Genomic DNA, 11,869 nt, shown 5'->3' on the forward strand with positions numbered 1-11,869 from the left:
ATTGATGCACACGCACACACACACACACACACACGCACGCACACACACAGAGAGAGAGAGAGAGAGAGAGAGAGAGAGAGAGAGAGAGAGAGAGAGAGAGAGAGAGAGAGAGAGAGAGAGAGACGCTTTCTTTTCCATACTTCATCTGAAAGAGAGAGAGAGAGAAAAAAAAAATTAAAAACCTCCACAAATCCTAACAAGACTAACAAGATGACGTAAGACAGACAAACACATACGACCATTGAAAAAGAAGAAAAAAAAAAAAGGAGAATTTAAAAAACCGAATCACCAGGCCTACAATGTACACGTGGCAGTCACCGGATGCATGTATTGGCGCTAACCTTCCCTGAACACACCCCATTGCTTTCGTGCGCTATCAGAAGTGTATGAATTGGCCTGGCAGCGTTAACGTAGTGAGCTGTGACGCTTAATACATCTGTTTAGTAAGTCTTTGATACCGTAATGCGTGTTGTGTTTTCGTGTTTATTCCTGACCGACTGGCGAGAGAGAATGGGAGGAGGAGGAGGAAGCGGAGGAGGAGGAGGAGGAGGGGCGAGTAGAATTAGGAGGATGAAGAGGAGGAAAGAGAAACCGTAGGAGGAGGAAGAGGTAAGAGGGGGAAGAGGAACTATAGGAGGGGGAACAGGAGGAAGAGGAGAGAATAGGAACAGTAATAGGTGGAAGAGGAGGAGGAAAGAGGAAGAATAGAAGTAGGAGGTAGAAGAAGGAAAGGAGGAGGAGGAGGGAAGAGGAACAGTAGAAGGAGGAAGAGGAAGAGGAGAAGAGAAGAGGATCTGCAGGAAGAGGAGGAGGAGGAGGAGGAGGAGGAGGAGGCGAAGAGGAACAGTAGGAGGACGAAGAGGAGGGGAATTAGGAAGAAGAGGAAGAGGAAAATTACTTAAGAAAAAAAAAAGAAAAAAAAAGAAAAGCAACAACACGTATTTAAGTCCTTGCATGGATATTTGGTAACTACTGAGAGAGAGAGAGAGAGAGAGAGAGAGAGAGAGAGAGAGAGAGAGAGAGAGAGAGAGAGAGAGAGAGAGAGAGAGATGCCAAAACTTAAAACTAACAGGTAATAAAAATAATTCTCTTTGCTTATAACGAAGTCACCGCTTGATCAAACTTTACATTTTCACTAATAATGTAGAAAACGGATACACAAGTAAGAAGTCTCCTCCTCCTCCTCCTCCTCCTCCTCCTCCTCCTCCTCCTCCTCCTCCATCACAGTTAGGAGAGAGAGAGAGAGAGAGAGAGAGAGAGAGAGAGAGAGAGAGAGAGAGAGAGAGAGAGAGAGAGAAAAGATGAAAAATGTATAATCTGAAAATAGGTTTTGGATATTTAAATAGCAAGGCGAGGGAGTTTCAGCACAACAAGGCGAGGATGAGAAGTATTGTGGCTAGCCTAAAGATACTAGAGGGAAGTTTAAATTGCAAAAGATGTGGAGGAGGAGGAGGAGGAGGAGGAGATTGGTGGTAGAGGTGGTGGAACTGCAGGAGGAGGAGGAAGTGAAAGAGTAGTAAAGAAATTGGTGCAGGGAGGAATACACAAGAGGAAGGTGGGGAGGAGATGGAGGAAGAGTAGAAGGAAGAGGAAAGGAATAATTGGATGGCAGGTGAAAGGAAAAGTAGGAAGCGAAGGAGTAGTAGTAGTAGTAGTAGTAGTAGTAGTAGTAGTAGGAGGAGAAGGAGGAGGAGGAGAAGAGAGCAAAATTGGGAAGAAGGAATACAAGGAAGGAGGAATAAGATGAGAGCAGGAATTGGAGAAGAGGAAGAGGAATATGCTAAGAACGAAAGATACGAAATGGAGAAATGAAGAAAGGAAGAAAGGTAGAGGAAATAAGAGAGAGAAAAAAAAACAAAACAAAAACAGCGCGAAGGAAGGAGAGAAGGAAGATTAGATTATGGGAGGAATTGAAGGAAAAAAAAATACTAACAGGAGTCTCCCTATTGGTTGTAACGAGGCTGTTTGCTGAAACTACCGAAACTACTCTTTGTAATCCGGTTAACTCCTTCAGTAGTAACGAGGCAGCAGTTTTTAATTCAGTTCTGGATATCACAAGAGGGTTATATTAAGTTAACTACACATTTTTTTTTGTTTTGTTTTTGTGATGGAGAGTTTAAAAATAATCTAGATAATCACTCATTATAACCATATCTTTATTTTCTAATTTCTGACTAAGGGTGATTACGTTAAGTTAGGAAACAGTCAGTGATTAAAAGTGAGTGGGTTAAGGAAGAGGAAGAGAAGGAATACAAAGGAATACAAAGGAATACAAAGGAAGACCAAACAGCAACATACTAATTATTGGTCCTTACTAGACTGGCTAACTATTCCACATTAACTGTTAGTGTGAGAGACAGAATAGTACAGGAGAAGGCGATGTGGAGACGAAGAGGAAGAGGAAGAGAGGAAGAGGAGGAGGAGGAGGAGGAGGAGGAAGAGGAGGAGGACTACATCACGATAACCTAAACACACAAACAGTATTAACATGTTGAAGGGGATGGTACAACACTGCAAGGCTCCCTCCCCCCACCATCCACCACTCACCCCCCTCACAGCCTCCTTCCTTCCCCCTCCCTAACTTGTACGCCTGTCTGCTAACCCGGGTCTGTCCTTCATTTCCTTATTCATCCTTCAATTTCTTCCTTAATTTCTAATCTTCATTTCTGTTATGATTTGATATTCCTTCCTTTGCTTCATTTTTCATGTCCTATTTTATTTTACATTCTATTTTCCTTCTTTCGTTTTTTTGTTTCCTGTATTTCCTTCCTTCTTTAATCTTTAATCTTTCTTCCTACACTCTTTCCCTCACGCCATTTTTTTTCTCTCATATTTCATCTTCCTTCCTTCGTTCCTTTCTTCCTTCACTTCATATCTCCCTTCCTTCTCTTATTCTATCTTCCTTCCCTTCTTCCTACACTCATTACCTCCCTATAGTCTCTCTCTCTCTCTCTCTCTCTCTCTCTCTCTCTCTCTCTCTCTCTCTCTCTCTCTCTCTCTCTCTCTCTCTCTCTCTCTCTCTTCCTTTCTTCTCCTTACTTTCTCCATCCCTCCATTCCTTCTCTCTTCACCTTCCTCCTCCTCTTTTCTCTTACTTCCTCTCATTTTCTCTCCATCTCCTCCTCCTTGTATTCCTAATCTCTCCTTGCTTCTCTATCTCCCTTCTCATTGTATCCAGAGAGGGAGGAGGTAGTGGTAGTGATGGAAGAGGAAGAGGAGGAGGAGGAGAAAAATAGTGTGATGAGAGGAAACATGGAATCAGAGAGAGGGAAAGAGGAAAAACAGGGAGTAAGGCTGGAAAAATAGGAGGGGAGAGAGAGAGAGAGAGAGAGAGAGAGAGAGAGAGAGAGAGAGAGAGAGAGAGAGAGAGAGAGAGAGAGAGAGAGAGGAGGTACACAGGTGAAGGTTTCGTCCCTTGAGCAGCTTACAACAGACGAGGAGGAGGAGGAGGAGGAGGAGGAGGAGGAGGAGGAGGAGCCAAGCGGAAAATTGACAAGATGAGAGGAGGACAGGAGAAGAAATATTAAAGAAAACAGAATGAGCAAGACAACTGATATGGAAGTGAATTGGAATAGAGAGAGAGAGAGAGAGAGAGAGAGAGAGAGAGAGAGAGAGAGAGAGAGAGAGAGAGAGAGAGAGAGAGAGAGAGAATAGTCAATATACTGCAGAGATGAGACTGTAGAGGAGAAAGCGGAGGAGGAGGATGGAGAGGGAAACGAAGAAGAGGAGGAGGAGGAGGAGGAGGAGGAGGAGGAGGAGGAGGAGGAGGAGGAGATAGAAGCTTCTGGATACAAATTTACATAAAAAAAAAGAAAAAAAAGGTGAAAATATGGACAGGAATCGTGCCACCAGAGTCTACCTGTGTGTGTGTGTGTGTGTGTGTGTGTGTGTGTGTGTGTGTGTGTGTGTGTGTGTGTGTGTGTCCACGAGAGAAATTGAGTTTTGGAGGTAATGAGAATTTTATATTTTTAAGGCAGAGAGAGAGAGAGAGAGAGAGAGAGAGAGAGAGAGAGAGAGAGAGAGAGAGAGAGAGAGAGAGAGAGAGAGAGAGAGAGAGAGAGAGAGAACTTACTAACATACAATGGTTATAAAACTTGAAGAACAACATTTACACGCATACACACCCACCCACACACACACAAACACACATACACACACACACTCACACACTAACAACGTTCATGTCTGTACACATAAAATTTGAAGGAATCCGAAGCCTCCCTCGAGCGAGTCCGTGTGTACGTGACTACGGCTGTGTACTTTTCCTGCCGTACATAAAAGTGTGTGTGTGTGTGTGTGTGTGTGTGTGTGTGTGTGTGTGTGTGTGTAGTTGTATACAGGATTTGAGTTACCCTCTTGGTCTGCATATCAATTTTGTGTGTGTGTGTGTGTGTGTGTGTGTGTGTGTGTGTGTCTGGTTGTAGTATAAAGGATTTCATTTAACCTCGTGATCTGCATATGAACTCTCTCTCTCTCTCTCTCTCTCTCTCTCTCTCTCTCTCTCTCTCTCTCTCTCTCTCTCTCTGAATGTCACACAAAACTCTTACTTCCACCAAAAACCACGCTTCGTAAAATCCCCATCGCAGTGAAATGTTTCCGCTATTTGCAGCTAACTAACGCAACACTGAGGGATATTTAAAAAGGAGGGGATACAGAAAACCACGCTAACGATTATCCGCCAATCAGTTTTTCGTTCCTGCTCCAAAATATTCAGAAAAAAATGTATTGTGGGGTTCTGTATTTCAGTTTTAGAGATGAGAAGTTGTATTTTTTTATTTTATTTATTTTATTTCTTTCTTTATTTTTTTGGCTATAGATGTTGGTTCGGTAGTTTATTTGGCTTAAGAATAGTATTGTGGGGTTCAATAGTTTATTTATTTATTCTTTTTCGATATGGACTATTTTTTATTTTCACTTTTTTAAATAATAGACGTCAACTTACTCGTGTATCTTAAGAATCTTTGTTCGTGCTTCGCTATAATACTTTACCTGAGTCTTTGGTACAATATATTTTTTGCTTCACCATTTGACTTTTATTAATAGATTTTCCTTTAGTCCTTTACCTGAATTTTAATAACCGATATTCATTCACTTTTTACTCGATTTTTTATGATATTTGTGTTATTTATTTATTTATTTATTTATTTTTATTCAGTCACTAGCTTACCTTAACCTTTAATAATAAGAGACCATGCTTAACTCTTCTACCAGACTTTTAATAATACATCTTCCTTTACAAGTTTACCTGAGTTTAGCATAACAGGTTTCGCTTCACTGGTTTACTTGGCTTACTAATAAATACATCCTGCTTCTCTACTTGACGTGACGCTTGATAATAGATCTTGCCTCATTACCTGACTCAACAATGTATCTCGCTTCACCAATTTACTTCAGCATATTACTCGTAGATTTTGCATTACCAGCTTACGTGAGTTTAGCGTCGTGCATTTTATTTTGCTTCACTATTTTAGCAAACATTCAATAGCAGATCTTGCCTCATTAATTTACTTTATGGTAGATTTTGCCTCACTAATTAACCTGCCTCGTGAATGATACGCCTTGCTTCCGTAGCTTATTTGATTTTACAGTAATAGATTTCGCTTTACAGATTTGCCTTTAGGTTTTAATATGTTCACTGCTTTAGTTTACTTTGATCCTTTTGCTGGTATGCTCGTCCTTTCTTGAGCTTCCTAGCACTGCAAAAAAAAAAAAAACTGCTTGCATGGAGACACAGGAGAGAAGAGTGACGGAAAACAAGGTAATATTGTGTTTTAAGCTACAGAAATATTTACGAGAGCCTGGCCCCCCCCCAAAAAAAAAAAAAAGTAAATAGATAAAATAAATAAATAAATAAATAAATAAATAAATGAATAAATAAAATACCGTCTAAAAAAGCATTAAAGAAGAAAATTGGTGTAGCAGTGAAAGTTTTGCTTCACCGCCTTACCTGAATTAAGCAGAATAGTTCTTACATCATTTCCTTACCTGACTTTTAATTATATATCCTGCTTCCCTCGGTTACGGCACTTCAATAAACGCAATATATCTTGCTTCATTAGTTTACCTGGCTTAATTAACGATAATACTTCTAACACTTCTTTACCTAACACCTAATAACACTTCTTTACCTGACCTGACCTGACCTGACCTCATCTCACCTTCCCTAACTTTGCCTAACTTAACCTCACCTCACCTAACCCAACCTAACCCAACCAAACCTTACCTGATCTACCCTACCTGACATTTAATAATACATCTCTCGCTTCACAGTATCTTACCTGACTTCCAGTAATAGACCTCACCTTTACTATCTTACCTGCTTTTTCGACAACGAGTATAGAAAATGAAAATATGTAAAAGAAAACAGAAACTTTCAGACAATATATTTCAATTTTCAAAGAAGACTCGTAAAAAAAATAAAAAAGAATAACATGATTTTGTGCTTTATTGTATCAAACTTGAAACACAAAACTTGTTATCTCGTCGTAGATCAAAAGTTTATTGTATTCATCTCACACGTCTCCTCCTCTTCCTCCTTCTTCTCCTCCTCCCCCTTCTCCTCCTTCTCCTCCTTCTCCTTCTCATTCTCCTTCTCCTCCTCCTCATCCTCCTCCTCCTCCTCCTCTTCCTCCTCCTCCTCCTCCTCCTCCTCCTCCTCCTCCTTTACATTGTCCATGACCAGCCAAACTTAAAGGTCAATGTATCAGGAGGAGGAGAAGGAGGAGGAGGAGAAGGAGGAGGAGGAGGAGGAGGAGGAGGAAAAAGGAAAAGGAGGAGAAGGAGAAATTGGATGAGGACGATAAAATAAGAAAGAGTTGGGTGAGAGAGAGAGAGAGAGAGAGAGAGAGAGAGAGAGAGAGAGAGAGAGAGAGAGAGAGAGAGAGAGAGAGAGAGAGAGAGAGAGAGAGAGTAATAGGGTCGTTGTATTACTCTTGGTGTCTCTTAATGGCCAGGTAATTATTCCCAGCGAGCCAATAGCGAGCCACCTTGTATTTTACCTTGTCCCTGATTGGCTGGGCTGCAGGAGGAAGAGGAGGAGGAGGAGGAGGAGGAGGAGGAGGCAGCGTGTCTTTAATCTTTGGAAAAATCTTGCTTTGATTCTCTCTCTCTCTCTCTCTCTCTCTCTCTCTCTCTCTCTCTCTCTCTCTCTCTCTCTCTCTCTCTCTCTCTCTCTCTCTCTCTCTCTCTCTCTCGTATACAGATGTGTTTGCAATGTCCATTAATCTTCAGAGTTTTTCCCTTTCCTTTCTCCTATTCACATTTTTCACTTTCCTATCCACCTTCCCACTCATCCACCCAATCATTCACGAATTCATTCACGTATCCAACCACACATACACCTTCACACTCATTCACTCACCCACGCACCCATCCACCTCTCATCACATTCACTCACCCATCCACCCATTTCCCTATTTACTCATCCACTTGCCCTCTCCATCCATTTATCCATTTATTCACTCACTAACAAACCCATCCATCTTTTCACTCAAGCATTCACGCAACCACTAACCCGTTCATTCATCTCCCCCTCTCACTCATTCATACACACCCTTACATCTTCCTCCCCCTTTCCACACACACTCATTCACTCATAACGCCTCTCCGCACACCCATTCACATATTCACTTTGGTACCCGTTCACCCACCTACCCACCCGTTGCCTCCATTAAGTATAAAACTAAACTGAATAATATCTTTGAACGCTTCTGACCATAAGAGGCTTGAAAACTGTATAATGCTATTCACTTGGGATTAGAAAAGGAGGAGGGAGACATGGAAGGAAATAACAAAGGCGAGTGAATGAGGGAGAGAGAGAGAGAAAGGAAAGATACGAAAGGGAAATAGGAGAGATCTTCGCTAAATTTAATCATACGAATGGAAGGACGGTATGGAAATGAATGAAGGAAAATGGAATAGTAAGATGATGATATGGTGATAGAGAGAAAGGGTAGGAAATGATGGAAGAGAGAAACAGCCCCTGATGAACCTGGAGAGAAGTGAATGGACAGACATGCAAGGGAGAGGTGAATGATGGGAGAGTGTGCGTTAGATCTCTGGCTACTTGGAAAGAGAGGGGGCAAGATGGGAAGGTAGGAAAGTAATTGAGAAAAGTGAGTGTTGCAGAGAGAGAGAGAGAGAGAGAGAGAGAGAGAGAGAGAGAGAGAGAGAGAGAGAGAGAGAGAGAGAGAGAGAGAGAGAGAGCGATGACTGATACAGGAGTTAATTGTAATGAGTGATAATGTTGAGAGCAGTTATAAGAGGGAGAGGAAGAATAAAACGAAATAACAGGGGGAATAAGAATGATGGATGGCACAGCTCACAATTGCCAATCAAAGAAGAAAAAAATGGATAAGTGATTAACGCACACACACACACACACACACACACACACACACACACACCATTCCTGCCAACCGCCGCCAGCTCACCATTTATCACTCGTGCGCCTCTTAAACAACATTTCAGAGCTTTCCGTTTAGTTTATCTTCTCCCTTGGCTCCCTTTGTTTACACGAGAGAGAAAAAGAAAAGAGAGAAAGACAGAAGAAAGTCTTGTATGTCACTTTTACTTTCCCCTTGTAAGTTAAGTGTTGTAGTTAGAATCATAACCCTTTATACACTACGGGTGCGCTTCGTTAACCTTCAGAGCAGCGTAAAAGAGGAAACAAAGGAGAGTATTGAAGGTTAATCTTATCTTTTTATTTTTTTAAGACTGCTGGAGCATTTAGTGCAAAAATAAATAAATAAATAAATAAATAAATAAATAAATAAAAAGGGTCGAAAATAGTTATTGGTTATTAAAGGGAAAAATTTTAAAGCTTCATTCTAAACTTCACAAAATAATCTACTACAGGAGGGAATTCAGTAAATATGGATACAATAGTACTAGATGACTTACTTGATGATTTAGAGTCGCTACTGTGAGTTCCAGAGGCCGTGTTGCATCGTTTTTCGGGAATAATTCAGACAAACTCATGAACTGGGAACGTACTTTGACCGAGCTTGTTTCAGACACTCCGCTAAATTTGGTCACTACGGTCAAGCGACGAGTGACTGATTTAAGATAATTTTCAGCCATTAGATTATTGAAATTGTCCTCTAGAACTCAACAAAGCCTTTAATTTGTATCTAGAATGCAGGAACACTTATGTCCTTCACTACCACACTTAGTACGTGCACTCCTTCACGACCATCGCTTCACTTAATAACTGATGACTAGTTTAAGATCATTTTCAGCCTCTAGATCATTGAAACAATCATCTAGAACTCAATAAAACTCTCAACTTGTTTCTAGAATGTAGGGAAACTCATGCCATTCATCTGCCTCACCTACCACACCCACCACAAAGACCACCACCTCCTACATTCCCATCCCTCTCTCAGCCGCTTACCCACAAACCTTCAACTTGCATCGAGAATCTAAGAAAACTCAAACTTATGCTCTTCATCTGCCACTCTAACCTCACTCACCTCAAAGACTAACCACCACGGCACCTCCTCCCTCAGCCCTTTGTCCTCATCAGCTTCCTTCAGTCCCCATCAGATCATAAATTGTACCCAGAATACAGAAAAATTCATCTCCTTTACCTACAACACTAAAGACAGTCGGCTCAACCACAAAGACCACCACGACCCACAGCCTTTAGCCCTTTTAGTAATGGATGGCTAGCTATAGATAATCTTCTGCTACTAGATTAAGAAAACTATCACTCAAGAACTCAATAAAAGCCTCAATTTGTATCCAGAATATAGGAAGACTCATGACCTTCACTGCCACACCTGCCACACTCACTTTGAGACCACCACGTCCCACAGTCTTCAGGTACTAGATGATCAAAACAAAGTCGTCATCTAGAAATACAATAAAAGCCTCAATTTGTATCCAGAATATCAGAAAACCCATGCCATTCACCTACTAACCACACTTACCGTCTCAACACGACAGCTTCCCACAGTCTTCAAGTCCCTCAGTATTCCACAGATTTATAAAAACTGTCATCCGGAACTTGATAAAACCCTCAATTTGTATCCAGAATATAATAATAAAAAAAAAAAAAAACTAATGCATTCACCTCACACACTAACCACACTTACCTTGAAGACCACAGCCTCCCACAGCCTTCACCGCCCTCACCAATGGATAACCAACTTAAGAAAAATAATAATAAAAACTCCCACAACTTAATAAAACCCTCAATTTATATCCAAAATGTAGAAAAAAAAAACACCTCAAACATCTCCCCCCCGCCCCCACAACCTTCACCCTCCCTCACACTCCCCTTGGTCACTCTCCCGTCAGCCTCCCCTCAGTCCCTTCCCTCGTCAGCATTCCTACCTTGGGGTGGTCACGGACGGGCACCAGCACTCTGACGGTCAGCTTAATGGCCTTGTCCTTGGTGACGTCAGCCATCTTTCTCTCCTCGTTCTTCGTGGACACCCGCACGCCGTTCTGTAGCCGCTCGATCTCTGCCGGAGGGACAAAGCGGAGCCTGTCAGTGTGTGAGGGAGGTGTGGATTGCTGCGTGTTCCTGTTGTTTGTTGTTGTTGTTGTTGTTGTGTTGGATGGGGAGATTGGGTGAGGGAGGGTGGATGCGTGGGTGAGCGTGGGTAAGGGTGAGTGGAACGGTGGGTGTTTGTGTTGTTGGTGGTGGTGTTGTTATTGTTGTTGTTGTTTTTGACTAAGAATTGACTGAATAAGTACTTTCTAGTGTGTACTGTCAGAACTACTACTACTACTACTACTACCACTACTACTACTACTACTACTACTACTATCGCCACCATCCCAAGCACCACCACCACCACCACCACCACCACGACCACCACTACTACTACTACTACTACTACTACTACTACTACTACTACTACTACTACACTTGGGGACTTTACTCTTGTGATGCACGGTTGCAAATCCCCGGCACACCTGTTCTCCTAAAACCTTTACGAGAAGCGAGAGAGAGAGAGAGAGAGAGAGAGAGAGAGAGAGAGAGAGAGAGAGAGAGAGAGAGAGAGAGAGAGAGAGAGAGAGAGAGAGAGAGAAAGGTGCGGAGAGATGATTTCCTGAGGGAGATGTGCTGGAGAGAATGTAATGTCCGCAGAGAGAGAGAGAGAGAGAGAGAGAGAGAGAGAGAGAGAGAGAGAGAGAGAGAGAGAGAGAGAGAGAGAGAGAGTCCTTTGCTCTTAAAAACCACTTTCTCACATCTAGTAGTATTTGCATCCAAGAATTTTCTAAGTGGCATCTCAACACTACTCGAGTTGCCAAATTATCCTCCTCCTCCTCCTCCTCCTCCTCCTCCTCCTCCTCCTCCTCCTCCTCCTCCTCAAAGGTTGTCATGGTTACCCAGGCTGACTGCTCCCTCGTTTTGACCCTCTCTTTAATTTCATCCATTTTTTTTCCTTTATTCCCCTTTTTTTTTGTTTATTAGTTAAATATTGTCTGTCCCCACCACCATCATCATTTATCTTCCTCCTCATTTCCTGGCTTGTCAAGAGAGAGAGAGAGAGAGAGAGAGAGAGAGAGAGAGAGAGAGAGAGAGAGAGAGAGAGAGAGAGAGAGAGAGAGACACCTGTTGTGTTATGCTGCAGGTGACAAGGGAAAGGGAGGAGGAAGGAGGAGGAAAGAGGGAGAGATCGAGGAGGAGGAGGAGGAGAAGGAAAGGAGGAGGAGGAGGAGTGGTGAGGGTGGCCTGTAAGTGACGCAGAGAGAGAAGAGGAAAGGACAAGCGTGAATAAAGGAAAGAGGAAGGAGAGAAGAGAGAATAATGGGTGAACGTTATCTACGAGGGAAGAGGGAAGAGGTAAAGGAGAAAAAGACGAAGAAGGAAGATAAAGAAAGAGAACAAGGAAGAGGGGAGAACATTTATTAA

At 42.2% G+C, this 11,869-nt stretch overlaps 1 protein-coding gene across 2 annotated transcripts in view; it reads right to left on the minus strand.

The window, feature by feature from the left end:
- The window catches only part of LOC135090906 (KH domain-containing, RNA-binding, signal transduction-associated protein 2-like), a 28,864-nt gene extending 18,398 nt beyond the window's left edge, over nt 1–10,466 (minus strand). For both annotated transcript variants that reach the window (XM_063988093.1, XM_063988082.1), the window contains exon 1: nt 10,339–10,466. In XM_063988093.1, the coding sequence (XP_063844163.1) occupies nt 10,339–10,413 (75 nt within the window). In that variant the 5' untranslated portion in view covers nt 10,414–10,466. The remainder of the gene's footprint in view (nt 1–10,338) is intronic.
- Nucleotides 10,467–11,869: the final 1,403 nt, after the last annotated feature.

The sequence above is a fragment of the Scylla paramamosain genome, chromosome 3 (genome assembly GCF_035594125.1).
Source record: "Scylla paramamosain isolate STU-SP2022 chromosome 3, ASM3559412v1, whole genome shotgun sequence".
NCBI classification, from domain to species: domain Eukaryota; kingdom Metazoa; phylum Arthropoda; class Malacostraca; order Decapoda; family Portunidae; genus Scylla; species Scylla paramamosain.